The sequence below is a fragment of the Littorina saxatilis genome, linkage group LG11 (assembly GCF_037325665.1).
Source record: "Littorina saxatilis isolate snail1 linkage group LG11, US_GU_Lsax_2.0, whole genome shotgun sequence".
NCBI classification, from domain to species: domain Eukaryota; kingdom Metazoa; phylum Mollusca; class Gastropoda; order Littorinimorpha; family Littorinidae; genus Littorina; species Littorina saxatilis.
The window spans coordinates 15,714,773-15,742,657 of record NC_090255.1 but is presented as its reverse complement, the minus strand read 5'-3'; the positions used below and the strand labels follow the sequence as shown (position 1 = coordinate 15,742,657).

The following is a 27,885-nucleotide window of genomic DNA, read 5'->3' as shown; positions in this document are numbered from 1 at the left end:
TGACACTAACCAAAACATCAAGAGTCACCTGCCAGTGGCGGCTCGAGGACTTACCCGATTATGACAAAAATAGTCATTTCGAAGGCCTATGGTATATCGCAATGCACTCATGATGTGCAGCTTGAGTAAGGGAGTACACCCGCACTGTCGCCCCCGGAGTGTCAAAACGGAGAGTCAAAGGTTATCAGGTGTGCTTGGTGAACGTGGCTGACAGTGACAGTGCATGACCATCTCGGCGAGACAGACGCGCGACGTTCTCAGGTAAGCTTACAACAGTTACTTCAAGTACTGGGTTCTGTAATTCTCCTCGCTTCTATCGACTCAAATGGTGGTGTATGGAAATATCATCATCATCAATTGTTTTAAAGCATACCGTGAACTGCTTTTTGTATACGGCAACTGCAGAAACCCCTTTTCTAACAAACACATGAACTTGTTCCATAGTACCTTTTCTGAAAGTGAAGTTTGGTCTTACTTTTATGCAATTTTTTTGTCAAAGCCCCCCTAGTATGAGCAGATTTTACTTTGTAATGATAATTCAAGAAATCTCCTACTGCTACAACAGTCCGAACAATGTCCGCGGCGCATTGTGCCAAGAGTTTTGCCTCTGTGGCCATTTTTGTTTTTTTGCTTTTCATTTTGACTTCAAAGACAGCAAGTGTGACACATAGGTGTACGGTGCCAACCCCTATAGCGGTGTACGCCTCCTGTTCCTTTTCCGATCTGCAGTTCACGGAGCACTGACTATGGCCATTATTTGTTTGTTCTTGAAATTCAAGGGTGACTTTAGACACACAAGACGGTAAGCTCAGTTAGTAATTAAGGACTTTGAGCACCTCGATGAAGCTACGCTAATGGATATTAAGATTTTTTTCCCTACCTCTCATCTTACCCTCCTCTCTCTAACCTCGAAATCCTATTCTACCCTCCTCTCCCTAACCTCGAAATCCTATTCTACCCTCCTCTCCCTAACCTCGAAATCCTATCCTACCCTCCTCTCTCTAACCTCGAAATCCTATTCTACCCTCCTCTCCCTAACCTCGAAATCCTATCCTACCCTCCTCTCCCTAACCTCGAAATCCTATCCTACCCTCCTCTCCCTAACCTCGAAATCCTATCCTACCCTCCTCTCTCTAACCTCGAAATCCTATCCTACCCTCCTCTCCCTAACCTCGAAATCCTATTCTACCCTCCTCTCCCTAACCTCGAAATCCTATCCTACCCTCCTCTCCCTAACCTCAAAATCCTATCCTACCCTCCTCTCCCTAACCTCAAAATCCTATCCTACCCTCCTCTCCCTAACCTCGAAATCCTATCCTACCCTCCTCTCCCTAACCTCGAAATCCTATCCTACCCTCCTCTCCCTAACCTCGAAATCCTATCCTACCCCCCTCTCCCTAACCTCGAAATCCTATCCTACCCTCCTCTCCCTAACCTCGAAATCCTATCCTACCCTCCTCTCCCTAACCTCGAAATCCTATCCTACCCTCCTCTCCCTAACCTCGAAATCCTATCCTACCCTCCTCTCCCTAACCTCGAAATCCTATCCTACGTACCCTCCTCCCTAGCCCCTACCTCGTACTCTCCTCCTACATCCCCCCCTAGGCCTGCCCCCTCCCTAAACCCTACCTCCTATCTTACCTCCTCCCTATCAGAGCCCTCCTCCTCCTAGCCCACACCCTACCTCCTCCTCGTCCACACCCTACATGCCCCCTATCCTACCTCCTCCCTAACCCTACCTCCTCCCTAACCCCTACCAGAGACCCCCTCCTCCTAGCCAAACCCTATCCTACCCTCCTATCTCCCCAAGAAAAAGAGGCTGAGAAGAGGAGAGCTCATCGCATCATGTCATCCCATGGCCCATTACTTTGCTTCCCCTCCGTCTTTATTAGACTTTATGGGACGGTTTGACAGTACCTCCTCTCTCGTATTTAGCGAGATGGGACCACAGCGAACCTTCACATCCCCTTACTTCCCTCCATCTCAGTCTTCGAGATGGGTGCAGTGGGAAGAGATGGACAATGGGTTGACAGGTTCCCTCTCTACTCCCTCTAACTAGATATTCTTACCCCACTTAAAATCCTTTCTCAAATTTGCCAGGTGACTTTAGGGCATCTTGTTTGAAACAGAACTGTTAGTGTGTCTGTGAACAGAATCTCATGAAAAGCACCCTCGTTACGCAAAATGCACTAATGACGTTTTACTGTTGTATTTTTAAAATTTCTCTAATCGATGGAATATCTCAGTGCAGTAAAAGTCGAAAATTAATAATGTTACGTTCCCAAAACGTTGTGGGGCCCAGCGCATAAAAACTTGAAAACTAAAAATACTTGTCGTAGTCAACCAGTGAACTATACTCATTTCATTTGACGATATTCACAAATGTACCATCTCCGTAATACAGCCTGCCAACTTGCGTTGTAAACACATGTGTATTTGTGGTGGTGCATATATATATATCTATGGTTGGAAATATAACGCCCTCGTATAATCGATTTGGATTTCTTGCTGTCATTTTAAGTCCAATGTACGTCATACTTATTTAGAAACTAATGGGTTTGTTTGTGGTTTCCCCTTTGGCGTGAGTGAGTGAGTGAGTGAGTGTGTGTGTGTGTGTGCGTGAGTGTGTGCGTGAGTCAGTGTGCGTGCGTGTGTGTCCGTCTTTATTTCTTTCAGTCTTTCAAGTCTTTTTTTCATAATTTCAACATTCTTTCGTTCATAATTTATTATTGTCTTTCTTTCTTTCTTTTTTCTTTACAACCAGGCACTATTTAATTGTATGTGTTTTGGAAGGATGGGAATCAAGATGAGGGTGTGTGTGTGTTTGTGCGCGTGCCGCTTTGGCTCTATGAGCGATTCACAGAACGCAAGTGCGCTTATGAAATTGAATATGTTTATGTGTGTTTTTATTATTTTCAAATTTTCTGGATGTAACCATATGCTATTGATTGAATGCGGAGATTTCGGTTATAGTGACAAGCTTCTTATTACTATAGGGGAGACCGGGGCTAGTCCGCCTACTTTTATGCTTTTGGTAGCATAACTGGCGAGTTTGAAGACTGATTTTTTATTTTACATCAAGACAAATGTGTAGCTGATATCAATGTGCAGACAGTTTTTATGTGCGCATGAACATTTGTTGTACATACTGCTTTAAGTAGACCTACCCTAACGTAGGCGAACTTGCCCCAAGTCGGGGTAAGTCCACCTACATGGTGGGGCAAGTCCTCCGCTCTCATCCCATAGGTCACGTACAAGACTAGTAGTGGGCAAGCTTTATACACACACGCACGCACGCACACACAGTCAGTCAAACAAGCACCCGATCAGTGGGAAAGCTTTTTTAATTCCCTTCAATATTTAGGTTCAAAAATGCCAATGACAAAATACAACAGAATGTCGAAAGAATACACAAATCGGCGTCAGTCTTTCAGTTTTAGACATGAATCTGCAATCTTTACCATCGAGAATAGATGGAGTCACCATCAGAGTCACAGTTATGGCAGATGTAAACTGGACTGTTCCCCACACCTGTACATTCTTCATGGCGAACATATCATGCCCCGTGACAAATACTAGGCGGACTTGCCCCCGCACGGGCAGGCAACTCTAGTGCCAGATAGCGAACACAACATGGGAAGGAAGAAGCAAAACTTTTGTCAGAACTCGACCTTAATTAACGCACTTTCACTTGACACCAAGACTAAGTATTTGTTCTCAGAGGTAATGCATCAAAACCTAAGTCAACTCCTATGCATTCATGTTACAAAAATGAAGAAAAACACTTTTTGTGATCTGTACTCACGATATATGGGCGCGCAACCTCTGAACTTCTGCAGGATATGGCGGGAAGAAGGGACACCACTCTCACATGGTGTGAATGACTAAAAGGTTCAAACGTAAGAATAAACAGACAAAGACAGATGTGCCCCGAGGGCGGACTAGCCCCGGTCTCCCCTACTGTATTTTTTCCTGACTCAGTCTCCCCCTCTCAGTCTCTCTCTGTATCTGTCTCTCTGTCTCTTTCTCTCACTTACTCTTTCGGATTGTGGTCATTTTTCATTCCTGCAAAATTGAGACGTAGATAAGTTTCTTCGTCCAGCTACCCCTACAATATGAATACCTTGCGGGTTAAATCTTTGGTACATATGTACCCAATAATCAAAACAGCACGGCGCGTCTGTTGTAAGACTAATTTTTTGCTTTATCGGCTTAGCATGAATATAATAAGATACGGTTCAGTAACGAAGACTTTATTCTTTATTTTTTTAGTGTCTTGCTTTAAAAGAAAAAAGAAAAAAACTGGTTCTTTTCTCGATCATTCAGGCCGGTTGAACCAGCAGTCGGAGGACGTGTGTCCGCAACGTACCTGAAAAGTGCGAAGAGGTCACGTGATACAAACTTGTACCTTGGACAAAATGGCGGCGACCAACACAGTAAATGCAGACCTCGCAAGAGAACGGCAAAGAGCGACTTTCGATCCGGAGCAGCTGACGAACTTTCTCTACAATGGAGCCGAGAGAACAAAGAGGAAGCGATACCTTCGTGAGTTTGCCATACATCTCTTTTTCTTTCAACGGGGGAAAGGAAGCCGGAATAGCCTCAACCATGATTGTGGCCATGCATCATTGCATGATCGAACTGGAACTTTAAATTAGACTGAAATGAACTTTATTTAACAAGGATTTCTAACAACCTGTCCTTGAAACGAACACACACATACACACACATGCACACACACACATGCACACACACACACACACACATGCACACACACATGCACACACACACACACACACACACACACACACACACACACACACACACACACACACACACAATTATACTAAAAGATTAACGCTTACATTATATAAGAACAGGGGAAGAAGAGAAGAATGGAGATGATGCAATGTTCCTGTCAAAGTGTGGAAAGCTTCTAGCATTTGTTTCTTAATTCTTGTGTCCACTTTTTATTACGTCAAGCAAACAGGATAGCAAGAAATTCAGATAGATATGAGTTTAGCTTTCCCTGATTTTACTTGGATTGTTTTCTTAAAATTGGCGACTGCATGTTTTTATATAATATTAGTGTCAACTTGTAGGGGTGTACGTCAGGGATGTTGCAAGAGTTTATTTCCAACAGCAAATTTGCCAAAATGGCTCTACAAATGTTCGCAAATTTTCAAAGTTTAGTATGTACAGTCTTTGTCATCACCGTCACCTTGATAAGTTAGTTCATTTATAAATGACAGCAAAATTTGTATCCGTGCAGAAAAGATCCTGTATTCCATGTCAGTGTTTGGTGAGTTATAGAAACACAAAAATACCCAGCATGCTTCCCCCGATAGCGGCATATAGGACTGCCTGAATGGCGGGGTAAAAACGGTCCCACATACATACATGTACAAACCCACTTGTGCAAAAACATGAGTGAACAAGAGAGTTTCAGCCCATGATGACCGAAGAAGAAGAAGTAATGTTGCGTTCACTACAGTTCAGTGTATTCAACTTTTTGCTTCTCAGAGAACCTGGCGCTACAAGACCTGAAGAAGATGGGCTTCAAGCAGTACGCAACACTGTCGCGGATGGAGCAGTATGAACTGGAGCTGCAGAAGAGTGCGTACGCCTTCACCATGGGGGACAAGCTGGGGCTGACAGACCCACTGGAGGGCCACTACTTCAGAGAGTAAGTGCATGTACAGTGCTACCTGTCTCACACCAAAAGTGCGTACGCCTTCACTATGGGGGACAAGCTGGGGCTGACAGACCCACTGGAGGGTCACGACTTCAGAGAGTAAGTGCATGTACAGTGCTACCTGTCTCACACCAAAAGACACCCTTGTTTTGGACAAAAGTGTCCCCGTGTTGCAGGGACCTAGCTGCCATGACAGGTACAGTACAACCCCCTTGTTGCAGGGACCTAGCTGCCATGACAGGTACAGTACAACCCCCTTGTTGCAGGGACCTAGCTGCCATGACAGGTACAGTACAACCCCCATGTTGCAGGGACCTAGCTGCCATGACAGGTACAGTACAACCCCCTTGTTGCAGGGACCTAGCTGCCATGACAGGTACAGTACAACCCCCATGTTGCAGGGACCTAGCTGCCATGACAGGTACAGTACAACCCCCATGTTGCAGGGACCTAGCTGCCATGACAGGTACAGTACAACCCCCATGTTGCAGGGACCTAGCTGCCATGACAGGTACAGTACAACCCCCTTGTTGCAGGGACCTAGCTGCCATGACAGGTACAGTACAACCCCCATGTTGCAGGGACCTAGCTGCCATGACAGGTACAGTACAACCCCCTTGTTGCAGGGACCTAGCATGACAGGTACAGTACAACCCCCATGTTGCAGGGACCTAGCTGCCATGACAGGTACAGTACAACCCCCATGTTGCAGGGACCTAGCTGCCATGACAGGTACAGTACAACCCCCATGTTGCAGGGACCTAGCTGCCATGACAGGTACAGTGCAACCCCCATGTTGCAGGGACCTAGCTGCCATGACAGGTACAGTACAACCCCCTTGTTGCAGGGACCTAGCTGCCATGACAGGTACAGTACCCCCTTGTTGCAGGGACCTAGCTGCCATGACAGGTACAGTACAACCCCCATGTTGCAGGGACCTAGCTGCCATGACAGGTACAGTGCAACCCCCATGTTGCAGGGACCTAGCTGCCATGACAGGTACAGTACAACCCCCATGTTGCAGGGACCTAGCTGCCATGACAGGTACAGTACAACCCCCTTGTTGCAGGGACCTAGCTGCCATGACAGGTACAGTACCCCCTTGTTGCAGGGACCTAGCTGCCATGACAGGTACAGTACAACCCCCATGTTGCAGGGACCTAGCTGCCATGACAGGTACAGTACAACCCCCATGTTGCAGGGACCTAGCTGCCATGACAGGTACAGTGCAACCCCCATGTTGCAGGGACCTAGCTGCCATGACAGGTACAGTACAACCCCCATGTTGCAGGGACCTAGCTGCCATGACAGGTACAGTACAACCCCCATGTTGCAGGGACCTAGCTGCCATAACAGGTACAGTGCAACCCCCTTGTTGCAGGGACCTAGCTGCCATGACAGGTACAGTACAACCCCCATGTTGCAGGGACCTAGCTGCCATGACAGGTACAGTACAACCCCCATGTTGCAGGGACCTAGCTGCCATGACAGGTACAGTACAACCCCCATGTTGCAGGGACCTAGCTGCCATGACAGGTACAGTACAACCCCCATGTTGCAGGGACCTAGCATGACAGGTACAGTACAACCCCCATGTTGCAGGGACCTAGCTGCCATGACAGGTACAGTACAACCCCCATGTTGCAGGGACCTAGCTGCCATGACAGGTACAGTACAACCCCCATGTTGCAGGGACCTAGCTGCCATGACAGGTACAGTGCAACCCCCTTTGAAGACCTACACAAATATAAAATGGCGTCGTACAGAGGTTATACATGAATAGAAAATATGAGAAAGCAAGGAGGGAAGTCTTAATATCGGATGTCTTGAAAGGAAGGCTCCATTGTACAAATGTGAGTTTATGCTGCTGGGAGAGCCTTCTGGATTGCCTGACTTAGTGTTACAAGCAATGCATAAAGTAATATTCTCAACATGGAACAATAGTCTTAGCTTTGAGGTGATAGTGTTACCCAAACACTGGTATCTTATAGCATACAGAGAATATGGTCCAGCAGTCAGTGCGTCAGTGTGTGATTTCTCTGGTTGCAACTTCCATCTACATCAAAGAAACCACAGAAATATGTAGCATTCAAAAGAATTCTGATGGCAGACTTTATAGGTACGTGTACAAACAGATTTTCAACCATCGTTTCTTCTTGTCTGGAAAAGCATTTAACAAAACGTGCAATGAACCAGTTTTCTTTTCTTTTTTTCTACTTTTAGCAGCATGTCAGTTTGAAGTAATGTACTTGTTATTGAAAAACTACATGTCATATTGAACTGTGATGTTGCGTTATGCCTCTGGTCTTATACATGTAACTGGATGGAAAGTGTAACTTTATTGTTTTAGATTGTTTTGAAAATTTGATGGTGAATGTGCGTGTCACACGTATCTCCCAACCATGCATCCTGTGCTTCAGTGCAATCTTGCTTGTTCACACCCCATTCCCGCCCCAACAAACAACTAAATGAATGAGAGGGATTTTGTTTTCAGGGCAATAATGCCTCATGAGCCAGCACCGTACAATCTGCACAACAGCATGTTCATTGACACCATCGAGAAAATGGCTACCGAGGAGCAGAAGGCCAAGTGGCTCCCTCTGGCCAAGTCTTATCGCCTGGTTGGAACGTACGCCCAGACAGAGCTCGGTCATGGTTAGTGCTTTCTTTCTCCCACTTTCACTTGCTTTGTGGGATATGCTACAGAAAATGGAAATGCTGAGTTGAATCAGTTTTTGTTTTTGTTTTTCTGTGGGTTGTTTTTCGGGGGGAAGAGTGGGGGGGTGGGGTGGTGTTGAGGGCTATGGAAAATATGAACATAGATTAAAACAGGGAGCTTCTATCCTGGAAGTTCGGGTATGAGTGAGGATCTTACCCTTTACTAAAATGTTGTGAGGCAGTAGTGCATGTACACCTCAATTGACACCGGGAGACTATACGCAACGTTCACCTTATGATTCAGCGACTATAATGTTGTACTGTGGTGCGTGCAGGTTCTTTCCTCCAGGTACTTCACAATGACACAGACTACGCAACGTTCACCTTATGATTCAGCGACTATAATGTTGTACTGTGGTGCGTGCAGGTTCTTTCCTCCAGGTACTTCACAATGACACAGACTACGCACCTTATCATTCAGCGACTACATGTACAATGTTATACTGTGGTGCGTGCAGGTTCTTTTCTCCGGGGCCTGGAGACGACAGCAACCTACGATCCCAAGACTAAAGAGTTTGTCATCAACTCCCCCACCATCACTTCCACCAAATACTGGCCTGGGGCATGTAAGTGCAGTGTGTGTGTGTGTGTGTGTGTGTATGCCAAAGCAAACACGAGGTTGCTAAACTTCTTTTTTATTTCCCGTTCTAACTCTCAGCAGATCATGGCCAAAGGACAGTTCACCCTAAAATTGGGTATTAAAACGGGGTTCTATTGTACTCAGCACTGATTCCTAGTACATGTACATGTGTTTCAGTGAGTAAAACAGCCAGCAGCTGTGTGGTGATTGCCAAGTTGATCAACGGTCAGAACCTTCTGTTACAATCTTGTTATGTTTGTCAGTACAGTGTAACACCCCTTTTGAGACCCCCAAATCTCAGAAAATCAGGTCTTAAAAAAGAGGGTGTGTTAATTAATATGGGGGTACCGTACTTTCCGGGTCATAAGGCGCGACTTTTTTCCTCGAGTTTGACCCCTGCGTCTTGTATAACGAAGCGCCTAATCCGTGTATGTAATACGAAAAAAATCAAAGAGACCGCCTGCGTACCAGTCAAACAACTTGTGATAATGCATGTTTCAGCTACTAGGTACTACCCTGGCCAAGTTTCCTCTCAAGACATCAAAGAGACCGCCCCATAGGTTAAACTCTGTTACCGGTGTACTTTTTTAATTTTGGTGCGCCCTATCGGCCCCCTGCGCCCAATGGGTGACTGGATTACAATTTTGTTTAAAAAGAAGGGGGTGCGCCTTATGCGCTGTAGCGCCTTGTAACCCGGAAAATACGGTAGATTTTCTGAGGTTATGACCAGAAAGTCTGAGAAAACAAGGTCTTGAAAGGGAGGGTTCCACTGTACAAGTACACGTACTTGCATTGACTTTGTGTGCGCGTGTTTCAGTGGGTAAGACGGCCAACTGCTGTGTGGTGATGGCCCAGCTCATCTCCAACGGTCAGCACCTGGGCATGCAGTCCTTCCTGGTGCAGATCAGGGACCTGGACACGCATCACCCACTGCCAGGTATGTTAACAGGCTGACCTGGACACACACCACCCACTGCCAGGTATGTTAACAGGCTGACCTGGACACACACCACCCACTGCCAGGTATGTTAACAGGCTGCTGACCTGGACACGCACCACCCACTGCCAGGTATGTTAACACGCTGACCTGGACATGCACCACCCACTGCCAGGTATGTTAACAGGCTGACCTGGACATGCACCACCCACTGCCAGGTATGTTAACAGGCTGACCTGGACACGCACCACCCACTGCCAGGTATGTTAACAGGCTGACCTGGACACGCACCACCCACAGCCAGGTATGTTAACAGGCTGACCTGAACACACACCACCCACTGCCAGGTATGTTAACAGGCTGCTGACCTGGACACGCACCACCCACTGCCAGGTATGTTAACAGGCTGACCTGGACATGCACCACCCACTGCCAGGTATGTTAACAGCTAGGCTCACCTGGACACGCACCGCCCACTGCCAGGTATGTTAACAGGCTGACCTGAACACACACCACCCACTGCCAGGTATGTTAACAGGCTGACCTGGACACACACCACCCACTGCCAGGTATGTTAACAGGCTGACCTGGACATGCACCACCCACTGCCAGGTATGTTAACAGGCTGACCTGGACACACATCACCCACTGCCAGGTATGTTAACAAGCTGACCTGGACACGCATCACCCACTGCCAGGTATGTTAACAGGCTGACCTGGACACACACCACCCACTGCCAGGTATGTTAACATGCTAACCTGGATGTGCACACCAGTCCCACTGCCAGGTATGTTAACAGGCTGACCTGGACACACACCACCCACTGCCAGGTATGTTAACAGGCTGACCTGGACACACATCACCCACTGCCAGGTATGTTAACAGGCTGACCTGGACACACACCACCCACTGCCAGGTATGTTAACAGGCTGACCTGGACACGCACCACCCACTGCCAGGTATGTTAAAAGGCTGCATTCTTTTTTGGTTTGCTGGTAGCATGAGATAACCATACAAATGTACTTACCAGATACAAAAAGGCACATAGAGAAGAAATCTTTGCGTTTCTTTGTGCGATCTTGTTTGTGGTGAATAGATATTTGTTGTTGTCTTATTCTAGTCCTTCTCACCTGTAGTCTCAACTTGTTCCATATCTGTTTCTGTTAGCAGTTTGTGAGCTCCTTGACTTTGCAAGTCACAGCTGTGTTCTGACATGACATTGTGGAATTCTCTTTTAAGACTTAAACTCAGCAAACTCCTGCATCTGAAGCATGAGCGGGTCAGGTTCTGCCAGTTCCATCTGTTCTCAGCTACAGCTGTCCTGATGAAAGACTTCCCTGACCCCTTTACGACCTTCGCTTTTTCAAATTTCTTCGGCATAACACATGTAAATTGATCTCCATTTTGTGACTCCCTCCCCTTAGAGACCTGATGTTCAGTATACTTTTGACGATTTCTAAAGGAGGCTAGAGCTGACTACTATTTCAAAATCTTAGACTGTGGCCAACATAAACAACCAGTAGAAATTTGTTGTATATTTGCCCGAAGTGCAGCCTTAAAAGACCGCACTGGCTAAAGTTCAGATGAAAGACCTTCACATCTGTGGACCATATTGTTCAAAGACGTAAGATGCTCTGCTTCTTGGCATCTGCCCTGTATCAGATCAACCAAAAGTTAATATCAATGTAACTGCAAGAACTGTGACTCTTTCAAGCACCACTGAAGTACATTGCAAATTTGTAAAACAAAGTAAAACAGAAAGGTCCTTTTCCCAGGAATTCATGATGTTTTGTTTTCAGGGGTGACTGTAGGAGATATTGGGAACAAATTTGGCTACCAAGGCATCGATAACGGCTTTCTGCGCCTCAACAATGTCCGCATCCCTCGTGAAAACATGCTGATGAAAAACGCTAAGGTGAGAGGAAAACTAGAGGGTGTGAATTTTGCTGCACAGATGAGAGGGATCAAATTGATTCAGTAGACAGGTGCATAGACTTGTAGTTAGGACGTTGGCCTTCGGTATGGAAGGTTTGGAGTTTGAATCCCGGCTCCGCTTTGTCTTTTTAGGGTGGAGATTTTTCTGATCTCCGAGCTCAACATATGTGCAGACCTGCTGCTAGTGCCTTATCCCCCTTTGTGTGTACACACAAGCATAAGACCAAGTACGCACGAAAAAGATCCTATAATATTCTGTCAGAGTTCTGCGGGTTTTAGAAACATGAAAACTCCAAGCGTGCATCCCCTGGAATCAGGTTATGACTACCTAAATGTTAGAAATCTTGAAAAAAATGAGGCAGAGCGCTGTTTAGAGATCTGATAAACAAAGAGAAATTAGCACACATGTCGTTTGCATTTAGAGGGCTTACTTCCCTTCGGTAATCAGATACCTAAATGGTGGGGAAAATATGTCCACAAACGTAAAAGCCCACTCGTGCCTAAGAGTGGACGTGAGAGTCGCAGTGCACACACACAGAAGAAAAAGAAGAAATTGAATCAGTGGTAGACAGTGGGTTTTGACTACATTACTATCTGAAATCACAACTCCATATTGTCGCACATGTTAACAGTTTGAGATGTGTACTTAGAGTAATGTGTTCATAGTGCATGATATGTTCTGCATGGTAGTGCAACTGCTGTCACCTTAACACAAACTTTTTTTTATAGAAATTGTACACTGTATTGTTGCTGCTCTGTATATATGTGTGTGTGCGTGTATGTGGGTGTGTGCGTGTGTGTGTGAGACCCAAACCATTCTTCCCCCCCCCCCCCTTCCCTCTATTTCATACACATGTATTATAACATGTTGTCGTTCCTCAGTTGCTGGAGGATGGGACGTACATCAAGCCCAAGAGTGACCGTCTGATCTACGGGGCCATGACCTTCATCCGAGCGGTCATCGTAGGGGACGTTGGTCGCGGACTGGCCAAGGCAGCCACCATCGCCGTGCGCTACAGCTGTGTCCGACGACAGTCCAAGATTGAACCTGGGTACGCTGTTTTCATTTCACTTAATATGATTCAGTGTTTTCGTCATTGGGAATAACTTTTATTCACTCACCTGCATGATCAATTACTGTGTTAATTGTAGGCCATGATTACTTATTCACGGGGATGTTTTTCTTCTGTAAGTGAATATCAAGAGTGCAACCAACTACAAATAGCAAAATACCTTCACAGTGGTATAAAGAGAAGGAGAGACAGGGATTGGGGAGGGGAAAGGTCAGAGTGCTAACAGTCTCTTCAGGCAATGTTGTTAAAATACATTATATCTACAGTTGTACATAGCAAAGTAAATACATAGTTTGTTGGTGAAGGGAGAGAGAGAGGGGGGTGTTAAAGGCTGAACCTGTGCTTCTACCACAGCAGATTTTTCAAACTGTGCTGGCAACTGTCAAATGCATCGCTCTCACCCTTTCTATTTGGACAGAAGTCTCAGTGTATAAGTTTTAAGGCGGGCAGATGTATCGCGTAGTTCTCTAACACAGTACACACCTAAAATGTTTCTTTAGTAAAGAACTGTTGTCCACAGAAGTTTTAATGTGGAAAAGCCTCCCTACGCATACAACCATGACGGTTAACCTTGGGTTTCTGTGGCTAAAGCTATAATCTGACCATTGAGCTTTGTTGCACAGGGCGGGTGAGGTGCAGGTGCTGGACTTTCAGACCCAGCAGTACCGCCTGCTGCCCCAGCTGGCCACAGCCTATGCTCTGCTGAACGCTGGCAGGAACATGCTCCTCTACTACATCAAGGTCACCGCCAACATGAACCAGGGATCCTTTGCACAGCTGCCTCAGGTAACTGCATGCACACTGCGTTATACAGTGGAACCCACCTGTTGAGACCCCCAATATAAGACTTCCTCCCTTTTAAGACTTCATTTTCTCAGATTTTTTGGTCATAACCTCTGTAAATTTACCCCTATTTTAAGACTCCCCCCTTTTTTAAGACTTCATTTTCTCAGATTTGTGGAGGTCTTAGAAGGGGGTATCCCCTGTACTTACTGGCGTATTTAGGGTACTGCATGTGTGTGGTGTCACATGGTGTGTTGAGTAGTACTGCGCAGATGTTCAGTTCATTAACATGAAAGTTACATTTGTTTTTACCAGTAAACATCTCAAAATACCAGAAATAAGAATGGCAACGGCCGGTCATAGTCATTCAAGTTCATATTTTGTTTGACTTGTACCTTTCTTAAAATTCAGTGTGTTTGAATTGGTTGGCGTAACAGACAATGTCCGTTTTCTGTGAGAACCAGGATTCGTACTTGTCAGGAAAAACTGTCTTGGAAAATAGCTTGCATTATCACTGCTGTCTTATGTTGCACTGTGCTGTCTGTGTGGTCTTGCACTGTGCTGTCTGTGTGGTCTTGCACTGTGCTGTCTGTGTGGTCTTGCACTGTGCTGTCTGTGTGGTCTTGCACTGTGCTGTCTGTGTGGTCTTGCACTGTGCTGTCTGTGTGGTCTTGCACTGTGCTGTCTGTGTGGTCTTGCACTGTGCTGTCTGTGTGGTCTTGCACTGTGCTGTCTGTGTGATCTTGCACTGTGCTGTCTGTGTGGTCTTGCACTGTGCTGTCTGTGTGGTCTTACACTGTGCTTTCTGTGTGGTCTTGCACTGTGCTGTCTGTGTGGTCTTGCACTGTGCTGTCTGTGTGGTCTTGCACTGTGCTGTCTGTGTGGTCTTGCACTGTGCTGTCTGTGTGGTCTTGCACTGTGCTGTCTGTGTGGTCTTGCACTGTGCTGTCTGTGTGGTCTTACACTGTGCTGTCTGTGTGGTCTTGCACTGTGCTGTCTGTGTGGTCTTGCACTGTGTTGTCTGTGTGGTCTTGCACTGTGCTGTCTGTGTGGTCTTGCACTGTGCTGTCTGTGTGGTCTTGCACTGTGTTGTCTGTGTGGTCTTGCACTATGCTGTCTGTGTGGTCTTGCACTGTGCTGTCTGTGTAGTCTTGCACTGTGCTGTCTGTGTGGTCTTGCACTGTTTGTGCTTGGTTACGTTGTGTCAGTTGTGCTTCAGCCACCTAATGTTATTGTTCAATTTTTCACCAGCACCAAAGGGTTCTTGATCAGGGCTTGCAATGTATTACTACCGAATTGGATTGCCCAAAATAGCCGAGATCTTGCATAGTTTCTTTGCACAAGCTATTTTCAGACACAAATGCAAACACACAACACACAACACACACACACACACACACACAACACACAACACACAACAAACACACACACACACACGCACACACACACATACACACTCACACACACACATACACATACACACACACACATACACACCCCACGCCACCTCGACCCGCCTAAAAACACACACCAAAAAAACCACCAAAGCACAATGTGACAATACATCATAACTCTGTTTATAGAATGATCCGACTGGCTCAATGCTTTTCTTTTTCAGCTGCACGCATTATCAGCAGGCCTGAAGGCCCTCAGCTCGTGGCGTGCCTCGGAGGGGGTGGAGGTCTGTCGTCTGGCGTGCGGTGGTCATGGTTACAGTGCCGCCAGTGGTCTGCCCAAAATCTACGTTGATGTCACACCTGCCTGCACTTATGAGGGGGAGAACTACGTCATGGTGCTACAGACTGCCAGGTGTGCACGCTGCCCCTTAGACGAATTAGCTGAGCCCAATCAAAGATGGGGGTGGAGATAGCTTAGTCCGTAGCAGGGCTGGCTTGAAACCAATTCTTGCTTTTGGGTTGGGTTTGTCAAGGGATTTAAAATTCCCAGATTCAACTTTGTGCACACTCTCCTCAGTGCTCGAAGAACCCGATGTGCACGCATGCGCATGATAAAGGTGCCTAGTTCACAGGAAAAGTCTCAAGACTTGAAAACGTGAATATATGCATGCAGGAAAAATAAAGCAAATGGGTATTGCCGTACTGTATGGCAGCTTGCTTTTCCAAGTAAGAAAGCAGCTGGAATTTCCATGAGGTTAAACTCACAGGATGATATGATACCAATACAAATACCAATGTGTCAGTTCTGGTAATGACTACATGTATGCTCAATTAAATTACATATTCTTACTCAATTCACATAATAGCATTAATTTTTACTTCAGTTTGGTGCTTAGACATTGAAAGTACTGACCCTGTTAAAAGGGGGAGATAACCGCATGAAAAGTTCATGACCTTTGACTTAGTACGTCATAGATACCTCTCCTTGGTCTACTGCGCGTGCGCGGCAAAGCTGACCGGTCTATATATTCTGATTCTCTCACTTCAACACGCAGTGACATGACGTTTTTTGTACTACGGCTTGTTTTAAGCCACCGGCCTTAGGATTTGAGGCCATTGACCCTGAGGAACCTTTTGTCAGCTTCACAGCTTTTGGTGAGAGCGTTCCTTCTTACGTTTTTTCTGTATAATTTTCGCCTTGTCTGTCTTGCAAATTTTCGTTGCTTACACTCCACATGCGTAGTTGTAAACAAGCAATGGCCGACATTGACAAAAGCAGGAGCTCTGCCAAGCAGGTGCCCGCTATTAGTTCTCCGCCGGGCAAGAAGGCAAAATCAAGTTCGAAGTCGAAGTCTAAAGCTCTGCTAAGATTTGAGACAGTAGTGAATGTTTTCAATCCAGCATCTAAGGTTCCCATTGACAATCCTTCCACCGCTCCAGCAGCTCCTTTCTATGTCAGTCCATCGACGAGCACCAGTCAGGGTACTGGCGTCGATTCAGGGGCAGATGGAGTCCATGTCTGCACTAGTCCCTCTCAGGAGAGTCCACAAACGGCCTTTCCAGGCTGCTCTGAACTCTGTTTGGTACCCTGTATCACAGGGACGGCAGGTCACTGTCCCCATTTCGGACTGGTTTCAGGACACGACTCAGCAGTGGCTGAACGATCAGTGGATAACACAAGGTGTTCCAATCGCTCTCTCTACACCGGAGGAGCATTTTTTCACAGACGCTTCCCACATGGGATGGGGCGCTCACTTTGACAAATACACGGCCTCCGGGCAGTGGACTTCGTCGCAGAGCCTCTCACACATAAACGTGCTCGAGCTGGAAGCAGTGCAGCATGCCTTACTGAGCTTTCTACCTCAACTCAAGGGCAAACATGTTCTAGTGCATACGGACAACACAACCGTTGCAGCGTACATCAACAGACAAGGGGGATCACATTCCCTTTCATTGTCCGTCAGAACATGTCAGATTCTGACATGGTGCTCTCAGCAGCAAATCACCTTGTCAGCAAAATACCTGGCGGCAGACTGAACGTCTTAGCGGACGAGCTCAGCAGATCGTCCAAGTTGATGCACTCAGAGTGGACGATCTCTCACCAGGCACTTTTTCGCCTTTGGTAACAGGTAGAAAAACCACAAATAGATCTGTTCGCCACACGTTTCTCCAGAAGGCTACCAATCTTCGTATCCCCGTTTCCGGACACAGAAGCTTGGCAAGTCAACGCTTTAGAGATACAGTGGACCGGACTAGCCGCTTACGCGTTTCCTCCGGTACCACTACTCAGCAAGGTGCTCAGAAAAGCCGACCTAGAGCGGCCGTCTCACATACTGATTACACCAATGTGGCCAAGCCAACATTGGTTCCCGGATTTGTTGAGGCTTTCAAGCGGCCCTCCAATTCCTCTGAACCTTGCAAGAGGGGAGCTACTTCAGCCCAGAACGGGAATACCTCATGGGAACCCGCAGGCTCTGTCCCTTCATGCATGGATATTGTCAGGGAATCATTGAAACGCTCAGGAGCATCGGAGATGACGCTAGAACTAGCTCAGAAAGCGCACAGAAGCTCAACTAGCTCGGTATACGCATGGTCAAAATGGTGCGAACGAAACGGAGTTAATCCTGTATCGCCGCGGTCGATGCAGGTAGCGAATCATCTCGCGTGGCTAGCCACTCAAGACCGCTCCCCGTCATCTCTAAGAGTTAGACGATCAGCCATTTCGGCAACTCTAAAACAGTTAGGACACCCCATCAACCTAGGGGGTGTGATAGCGGCAGTCATTAAGGGCGCTACTTTAAACGCCGCCAAAACAAAGACACCTATCCCAGCATGGGATCTTTTTCTAGTTTTAGAGTATTTAAGGTCTCAGGATTTTGAGCCTCTGCATGATGCAAGCTTATCCAACCTAACTCGCAAAGCCCTTATGCTGACTTTACTCGCATCCGCAAGGAGAGGCAGCGAGATCCACGCGCTTTCCGGCCTTGACAAAGATATTTCTCTAGAGAAGGACGGGTCCATGACACTTCGTTTTTGTACGGAATTCTTAGCTAAGAACCAGAAACCCGGACAACCGTCCCCGGTAATTTATATACAGCCTCTTAGCAAGATCTTAGCACCACTGGTGACCCAGATATTGCCAATTGCCCGGTGAGAGTACTTAGCGCTTACCTGGCTCGCACTGCTCCGATCAGGGAAAAATCGCAAAAACTTCTGTTCATTTCGATAAATACGAAAAGGAGCAAGGATGTCTCAAAGGTAACTCTCGCTCGATGGTCGTCAACTCTCATACGCCAAACATATGAGTGGTGGCAAAAGAAAGGGGGGGGGGGGGGCGCACAGTCCTGCCTCTCAGATCAGCTAGGACCCATGAGGCTAGGGCTTGGGCTGCTTCGCTAGCTGTACTCAAGTCTGGAAGACTCGCTGAGGTACTCAACGCAGCATACTGGAGATCTGAGGATATTTTCCTCAACTTTTATCTACGAGATGTGGCAAGCACTCGTCAAGACGGCAGCAGCTCCCTACCAGCCATGGTAACTGCTGGTCAAATACTCGCACGTTCATAGGGTAAGTTGCCTTCCACCTTTAGTAGCAATCTGCTATTATGTGAATTGAGTAAGAATATGTAATTTAATCGGAAATTTCAATAATAAATTTCCATTTGATTAATATACTTACCAATTCACATAGGGAATTCCCTCCCACCCTCCCCGCTAATGTTTCCGTATAGGATTCGTTTTCAGTGGAGAATGACTAGACCGGTCAGCTTTGCCGCGCATGCGCAGTAGACCGAGGGGAGGTATCTATGACGTACTAAGTCAAAGGTCATGAACTTTTCATGCGGTTACCTCCCCCTTTTAACAGGGTCAGTGCTTTCAATGTCTAAGCACCAAACTGAAGTAAAATGCTATTATGTGAATTGGTAAGTATATTAATCAAATGGAAATTTATTATTGAAATTTCCAATTTCTTGCAACACAAAACTTGTGAAGGTTTGTCTGGTTCCAGCTAGGGATAGTCAATTTTCTGGAAGTACTGCATTCTCGGTAGTGATGTTTTTTTAATCCCCTCAAGGAGAGAGTCAGCTGTGTTGGAAACGACAATTTAACTCCAGTATCTAGGATAGCATGTAAACCAAAGCTCAAATGTTTGCTGTCTATGGTTGGCTCTTATCAATTAGTGATGAATATTGCCTTTGACTAACAAAAATTAATTGCTGGATTCATTGTCTACGTTGTGAGTTGTCATTTATTTTGCGTTAACACTGCCCGTCGTAGCACGAAATCTGCACGATAACTTTGTCTCAAACAAAGAAGAAGAAGTTACTGGTTTCGTTTTATACTCTAAAATTATTTGTCTGAACATATTTGTAGTTCACGAGAGCATCTATCCATTCCTTCACTGCTTAAATAATTCCTTCCCAGGTTTTTGCTGAAGTGTATGTCAGAGCTGCAGCAAGGACAACAACTGCCAGAGATGGTGACGTTCCTACAGACCCCACCAGAGGGCAGGAGCAGGCTGGATGAACGTCTGGAGTTGTCTGACCTTGTTGCTGCTTTTGAACACAGGACTGCCAGGTAAGCGTTCTTTTGCGTTAACTTGATCCTATATGTTATACAGTTTGATTGGTGTGTGTTTTTGTGTCATATATGATTGCTTATCTCAGAGAAAAAACACCACTTTGATGACAGAATTTGAAACAAGGATGAAAAGTCTATACATTAAACTTTAATGCAGATGTTGGTGGGATTTTAAACCAAGTTCCAAATGACAGTTGCTGTTTGTTGTACAGTACTTGTGGAATAAGGAAACTTAAATGAATATACCATCAATGGGGTAATACCACAAACAGCAACACTTACTGTGTCTTTATTTGGGCATTTCGTGCTTTGAAAATCAGCCAGGCAATTTTAAAAAGAGTTTAGTTGTCTGACTAGTCCATTGATATGAGTGTACTGAAGTTATCCAAGAACGTGCCAAGAATAGACAAACTCCGACCATAACTCTGTCAGGTGTGTATTGGTTGTGAAAGTGTCAATACTCTTGCTTTTAGTGAGGCAAACTTTTCACATGTGCTCCTTGTCCACAGGTTTCAGACATTTCCCTCGCTAGTGACTGCCTATAATGTCACATGGGAAAGTTTGACTCAATTAAAGCAAGAGTATTCACTCTTTCACAACCCTTACAAACCCGACAGAGTTATTTCCCATCATCGTCTTTTAGTGAACCTAAGTATGCATACCATGCTGATGTGAATAGCACCTTGAATGCAGCGGCCGTATGACTAACAGCCTTGCTTGTAAACTGTTGATCAGAATGGTGCGGTATGACTAACAGCCTTGCTTGTGACTGTTGATCAGAATGGTGCGGTATGACCAACAGCCTTGCTTGTGACTGTTGATCAGAATGGTGCGGTATGACTAACAGCCTTGCTTGTGACTGTTGATCAGAATGGTGCGGGAGGTGGCCGGCAAGGTGCAGGGGGCAGTGTCTCAGGGCAGCAAGTCCTACGACGCTTGGAACAACAACTCTGTGGAACTGGCTGCCACCGGCACGGTAATGTCCCCTGACTTTGTTTGTGCTGAATTAGAGCCAGGGAAAGCAGCACCGGCTTATACCTGCACATTGTAGTTTTGATGTAGATTGGAAAGTCATGTAAGTAAGTCAAACGCAAAATGGCAAGAAGCCCGTATGAAGTTTATGGTCCCACTGAGTGAATCTCAAACGGTCGCTCTTCTTTCAGTATGTGACGTTGCTTCTACAGGGTTAATGTGGGACTATGCCCACAAAATGAATAATTTCTTTGAGCATTGTTGCACAGGGCGGTGAACTATAGGTATTGTGACCTTTGAGCGTTGTTGTCATTTCTTTGATGACAATTGCTTTCCTTCATAGTGTAATTGCCACCAATACAGGCTACAGCAAGCAAGAGCTCTGATAAGTTGAACCTGCTTCTATTGCTGTGCAGTTATTTCCCTTCTGCAGTGTGCTCGCTCAGTACGTTGTGCTCTGAATCCATGTGCTTGAAATATTAGTTTTAATCAAGAGAATGAAAAGGATGGTGAGACCTGTGTCTTTGTATTGTCTTTCACCAAGATTGTACTTGACAAGGAATGGTAATCATTTCAGGCGGTTGATGACCATAAGTTGGTAACTTTCATGATCACATTGAAAATGCTTATGATGGTTGTAGCGGGCATTTCCAGACAAATGGTACTTCAGCATAAGTTGAAGTCTTTCATGTTCACATGTAGAATGCTGATGATTGTAGTTTCAGGCAATCATAGAGAAAAAGTAGTAGAGGGTAAGTTTAAGGCTTTCATGTTCACCTAATTAGCATTCGAAATGGCGGGGATTATTGTTTCAGGCATTCGCAGAGGGCTACGTGGTCATGGCGTTTGCAGAAACCATGTCCAGTTTCACTGGTCCCCTGAAGTCTGTCATGACAGCACTGTGTCGTCTGTATGCCGTCACCGTCATGACCAATAATCTTGGCGATTTCCTCAAGGTGCGTGTTGGGCCTTCTGTTGCTTGTGTTTTTGAATCAAAAAACAAGAAAGGTAAGTTGTTGGAACGTTTGTTATTGACAAAACAATATGTCACAGTCACAAATATGTCAACCCAGCGGTCTTTTAAGTGCACAGACAAACAATTAGTAGACAAAAACATAGCTTGACAGAATGTTCAGCCGCTTGCGAGGAAATCACTAGGAAGTTAAAAGACCTTTGGGTTGATATATTTGTCGTCTATAACTATTATATGTCAATAACAAACGTTCCAACAACTTACCTTTCTTGTTTTTTTATTCTGAATTTTGGAACATACGTAGTCTCTTTGTTTATGGATTTGCTTGTGTTTTGGGACAGGCACTGAAAGCTTTAGACTGGTTTTCATCTTGATACAGGAAATCTGATCAACAAAGGGAAGTAAGCGCTCTAAATGCATATGACATGTATAATAGAGTAAGTGAGAGTTATGCAGAACCTGTCTCAGCTGGCAGCTGAGAGAATAACATGCAATGAAATGAACACGCAACTTTCATCCTCAAAAAGGATGATCACCACAAGCTCATAGTCATATGTTCATCATTCTCCAAAGCACTCTAACATGATCACTTACGTACACAGTCATACACAAGAACCAGTGTTTATTCCTGACTAGACAGAGTCCTTAGATCAAGACTGGTTTTTAGAGAACAAGCACACACATTGTTACACATTGATACATGAGAGACATGAAAGATGGTTTATACTTGTCACTAGAACCAGAGAGAACAAACACACACATTGTTACACATTGATACAGGAGAGACATTAAAGACGGTTTATACTTGTCACTAGAACCAGAGAGAAAAAGTGTCACTGCAAGAAATCATCATTTGCATGTACCTTAAGATCATCACCATAAGCTTATATGGTACCTTATTGTCATTTTAGTCAATTGACACAAATCGAGACAGCCTTTAATGTTCTATGAGACCACGCTAAAAAAAACCACCTGATGATTTACAGTACAGTAGAATAGAATAATCCTAAAAGTAGTGTAGAGTAACATATTCTCAATTCTCTATCAATTTTATTTTTTGTCAAGAGAAATTGTGTTGTTATTTTCCCAGGATGGTTACCTGAGCAGCCAGCAGGCGTCCATGCTTCAGTCCAGAGTCCTTGACCTTCTGAAAGAGTTGCGTCCAAATGCGGTGGCGCTGGTGGACGCCTTTGACTTTCCTGACGGTGTTCTGGACAGCGCTCTGGGGCGGTGGGACGGCCAGGTGTATGAAGCGCTGTATGACTACTCCCTGCGTAGCAAGCTCAATGAGAAAGAGGTGAGTGTGTGTGTGTGTGTGTGTCTTAATGTGTCTATCTGCCTGTGTGTGTCTCTGTCTTTGTCTGTGTATGTGTATGTGCGTCTGTGTGTGTGTGTCTGTGTATGAGTGTCTATGTCTGTGGGTCTGTGTATGTGCGTCTGTGTGTGTGTGTATGTCTGTGTGCATGCACAAGCATGTCTATGTGTGCCTGTTTATGTATATCCACAACACGTGTGCTTGCAAGCTTAGCAGATATGGCAGTTTCAGCACAGTTACCCTCTGTACACCATGTGAGGAGAGCAAGTGGCTTGACTCTTTTTACAGCATGACTGAATTTGTTCCCAATAAAATCAATCAATCAATCAATGAGGCTTATATCGCGCATATTCCGTGGGTACAGTTCTAGGCGCTCTGCAGTGATGCCGTGTGAGATGAAATTTTATACGGCCAGTAGATTGCAGCCATGTCGGCGCATATTTACCTTTCACGGCCTTATTCCAAGTCACACGGGTATGGTAGACAATTATTAACTGTGCCTAAGCAATTTTGCCAGGAAAGACCCTTTTGTCAATCGTGGGATCTTTAACGTGTACACCCAATGTAGTATACACGGGGGGTGGTTCGGACACCGAAGAGAGTCTGCACACAAAGTTGACTCTGTGAAATAAATTTCCGCCGAACCTGGGATCGAACTCGCGCTGACAGCGGCCAACTGAATACAAATCCAGCGCGCTACCAACTGAGCTATATCCCCGCCCCTAATACGTTATACCAATGAGAATGCTTGTCGCTTATGCCCCTTATGCAAAATCGACCCGCTCAATTAAGTGCTGTACAGTCAAAAACAATAATAGCAATAGTAACAGGGCATTCACAAAAAAGGAAAATAGTGTTTATTATACATGGTTATGGTGAGAATGATGCAAACTTGATGTTGTTTCAGGTGCTCGATGCCTACCACAAGTACCAGCGACCCTTCATGGAGTCACAGTGGCGCAAATCTGACCTCCCTGTCACCTCCAGGCTATAAAATCGTACGTTACGTCACCCGCAGATCCATTTTCTGCGCTCTTTCCTGCTGTCAACGCCGGGCTAATGAATCTGGCCCAAGTTCAACGTTCTGCACTCTTTCCTGCCAAAACCCTTCTTTTACATCTCTGGACCACAAGTCATAGTTTGTCATCAACTCTATAGCTATTGACCAAATTGCTTGACTGGAACTGCCTGTACTAAAGTATTCTCCACTCTTTCCCAAAAATCCAAAAACAAATAGACTGCCAACATTCCAAAGTTCAGAATAATAAAACAAGCAAGGTATCTTATAGGAAAGTGTGACATCTTTTAATTCCTATAATTATACCTTGCTTGGTTTTTTTTTTTATTCCGCTCTTTCCCACATGCAGCCCCATCTTTGTTTTTTCCTAACTGTGACAGATATGACATGGGAAGCTGTGAAACTCCTGTCAGACAGCACACGTGTGGCAATCATGACCAAATGAGACCAGCAGCTACTCAAGTCATCTAAATAGTTATAGGACAACATCGTGTGATAGCTATGCAGATCTAGCCTCCTGGTGTCTTAATTGTCAAGACTAATCAAAGAAGTGATTTTCATTGTTTAATGTTGATTTTATACATGTACTGTGTATATAGAAAGGAGTTACCATCTTTTACTATTTAACAGCTTGGAACCACTGCATTATGTCCGCATCAGAGCTGCTCTCTGTTTGTCTGACAGTGGCAGAAGATGCAACCTGCTGTCAGTCATAGCCTGTATTCATTGAACCGATGTTCAGAAATAACTGTCGGGTCTGTATGGGTTGTGGAAGTGTGAATGCACTCGCTTTTAGTGAGTCAAACTTTCCCACGTGACAATATTGACCAGTCGCTAGCGAGGGGTGTGTGAAACAGGTGGACACTGAGCAAGTGTAGAAAGCTTGCCTCACTAAAGCTAAAAGCAAAAGTATTCATTCTTTCACAACCCATACAAACTCGTCAGAGTTATTTTCCTGGAATATGTCCATTAGTTTTTCGCAAAGTACAACTTTCTGCACCCTTTCATCATTGAAGCCAAGTTGTATTCCCCACTGACAGAGGATGAAGCTAACTGTCAACTCCAGGCTATCAGACTTGAAGTGTCACTGCCTGGAGATTGTTCACACCCTACCCTAGCTCTGGCATCGTAATAAGGGTTCTTCTTTTATCATGAGATATATGTGTGTCAAGTAAATGTAAGGACGACTGTTGTTCAAAGGACCAGTTTAATCTATCATGCCACAGCTGGGAGAAGGTTGACATCCTAGTACCCTCTGCTGGCTATCAATTCTCACAATGAAAGGCACATTTTTCATTTATTTTTTCTTGCTGTGATTTGCTGTGATATGACCTAGCTGCTTTACTTGGAGGCATTAAAATGCTGTCTTTCTTATTTATGCAGTTCAAACTAAAATAACCACAATCAGACTGCAATTCAAACAGATTTTTTTCTTTTTAGTATAGAAATGTATTCCACAGCAAAAGAAAGTCAAGTGCAAACTTCCTTAGTCATCATTCCTCTCAGTTCTCTATCTACATTCTCCTGAAAGATTATTTGATTAGTCGGGTGCGAAAGTCTTGTCTCATTCACACCACTTTCAGATTTGATGGGGTCCACCGTGAAATTAACAAGTCTTTTACCTTTTAACAAAGCTTAGAAGCTACTTATAACATTTAACCCTCTTTGTTTCACTTCAACACTAGTTTTCAGAAAGAAAAAAGATAGCAAGAAAGAAATACAAGTGTTCATACATGCTTCTCATGTTGACTGGTTGTTAAAAAAAAGTTGGAGCCTTTATTTTCATTCTTGTTATTTAGAACAATATTGCCTTGAACAGTGGTTTGACATATTGTAACATGGTGTATGCTGTTATACCATGTTTTCTTTGTTTACTGGGCAGTTTAATCTTGTAACCTGAAAACCAAATAAAACGAATTTGACTGTGATGATGATGTTACCACATGATTTTTAATTATGGCATCAAATTATAGTGTTTTTGTTTTAAGAATATCTACATTTGTAGCATTTTTAATTGTGTTTTACTACATTCCTTAGTTTTGTTTCCACAGTTCTTGTATTTATTGGGAAATATGGACCAGTACGTTATTTGGAATACTGTGTGTTATTTGTCTTGGAAATGGAGAATCCTTTTGTATGTTCATCAAATTTTAGTGCTGCTATAAGTAAATTAAAAAAACCCAATTAGAATGTTTATGACCTAGTGATTGTAACCGTTTCATTGTTTGCTTTGTTTTTATGTATGATTGCACACATCAGTTTTATTGTTGTACAATAAACACAATCTGTGTGTATATGTGCCTGCAAGCTTGTGTGTGTGTGTGTGTGTGTGTTCGAGGGGGGGGGGGGGGTCACTGTACTGACTGCAGATCGTTACTTGATAATTTTGTTTGTCTGTAATTAAAAGTATTAGCTTCTTTTGTACAGGCGAACATAAGATCTTAAACAGAAGATCAATCACTGTGAATGGTTTGTTCAAATACATCTGTTTTCCAAATCAATTCCTGTTTTTGCCTTCTTCATGAAAATGCAGTTCTTTAGTTGTGTAGTTCGACAGTTCTCATGCTGTCAATGTGTGTGTGTGTGTGTGTGTGTGTGTGGATGAGAAGGATAGTGCCAGAAGTACTAGACAAGTGCTAGGTGCCAAAGTAAGAATGATAATTTTTATTTCTATTTATTTATTTATTTGTTTATTTATTTTGGATTCAGAGAAGAAAACAAAACTGGTTGATTTGAGTTTTTCACACAAGTGAGATTGTGTTTTGGACAGTTCCATGCACGCAATGGGCCAATGGTGCATGTCGGGTGTAATATTTGCTAACAGCAAAGATCAAAATGTGCAAGAGGTGCAGTGGAGTTCATGCCATTTGTCAGAGGCTGTCGTGGCCATTGTATTCACCAAGCACCTCACAATGGCTGACAGAGTCGGTTTCGTACACCATCACCTTGGTGAGATGGAGACAGAGACACGAGATGATATTTAGGTTATTTCCCCGTCCGCCGCAACCAAATCTTCCACAGCCAAATCTCAGTTACATGTTATGATTTGTGTGTGTGGTGTGTGTGTGTGTGTGTGCGCTTGCGTGCGTGAGTGTGTGTGTGTATGTGTGTGTCACAGTTTGTGTGTGTGTGTGTGTGCGTGCGTGCGTGTGGGTGTGCGCGTGCACGTGTGTGTGCATCATGTTTGTGTTTTTTTGCGTGTATGCGTAAATGCTTGTTATGAGTGTTGGTTCGTGAGTTTTGTTTATTCGCCTTTCTCATCCCATCGTTTACATTTAGTTTAGTTGAAAGTGTATGAGTCGGGCCCCAGCAGCTGCAGGAAAGCAGAGCATGTCACATGACATTTGCCTGCATTGTGGTATCCAAGGTGACGGACAAAATATTTACATGTCTGAACTCACTCTCAACCCATCGCACACGTTTGAACCTTTTGCTTCCAACAAGCAGAAAAGCCCGGGTCGGCCGTTATTATTTTCACAACCTTTGCTTGCTTATTTTTTTCCTTTCGTTTCTATTAATGCCTTGTTTTGATAACCGTTCAAATCTTTACAAATACCTGGTTTAAATGTCTATTTTGGAGTGATAGTTGCGGCGAGTTTGTTTGGTGCGTTCACCTCTCGGTGTGGGGTGTAACGTACGTCCCTGTAGTTTCACACAGTCGAGAACAAATTTCTTCTTCTTCTTCTTGTCGATCACTGAGAACAAATTTAACTTACAGCATATGTGTCTGTCATTCTGCTCAATATCCTTTGCCTGCTTCTGTCACTGTGTGTGTGTGTGTGTGTGTGTGTGTGTGTGTGTGTGTGTGTGTGTGTGTGTGTGCATGCACGCAAACACACACACGCACATACATACATACATACATACATACACACTCACATAAACACACATACACACACACACACACA

At 44.7% G+C, this 27,885-nt stretch overlaps 1 protein-coding gene and 1 long non-coding RNA gene across 2 annotated transcripts in view; both read left to right on the top strand.

Annotated features, from left to right (window-relative positions):
• The window catches only part of LOC138979863 (uncharacterized), a 474,427-nt gene that overhangs the window by 339,834 nt on the left and 106,708 nt on the right, over positions 1 to 27,885 (top strand). The window lies entirely within an intron of this gene.
• On the top strand, positions 152 to 26,478 carry LOC138979845 (peroxisomal acyl-coenzyme A oxidase 1-like). The gene is made up of 15 exons (XM_070352598.1): positions 152 to 261; positions 4,327 to 4,545; positions 5,524 to 5,686; positions 8,190 to 8,350; positions 8,872 to 8,979; positions 9,811 to 9,930; positions 11,731 to 11,846; positions 12,749 to 12,918; positions 13,563 to 13,725; positions 15,341 to 15,531; positions 19,544 to 19,696; positions 20,570 to 20,675; positions 21,487 to 21,627; positions 22,735 to 22,941; positions 23,867 to 26,478. The coding sequence occupies exons 2-15, from the start codon at positions 4,419 to 4,421 to the stop codon at positions 23,951 to 23,953; spliced, it is 2,013 nt and encodes a 670-aa protein (XP_070208699.1). The 5' UTR covers positions 152 to 261; positions 4,327 to 4,418; the 3' UTR covers positions 23,954 to 26,478.

What these genes read in the sequence shown, in the direction of transcription:
- LOC138979845 (XM_070352598.1), top strand. Translation starts at nt 4,419, where the DNA reads ATGGCGGCGACCAACACAGTAAATGCAGACCTCGCAAGAGAACGGCAA. An exon ending in CCAGACAGAGCTCGGTCATG is followed by an intron (nt 8,351 to 8,871) that starts GTTAGTGCTTTC and finishes TGGTGCGTGCAG; the next exon opens with GTTCTTTTCTCCGGGGCCTG. An exon ending in CACGCATCACCCACTGCCAG is followed by an intron (nt 9,931 to 11,730) that starts GTATGTTAACAG and finishes TTTTGTTTTCAG; the next exon opens with GGGTGACTGTAGGAGATATT.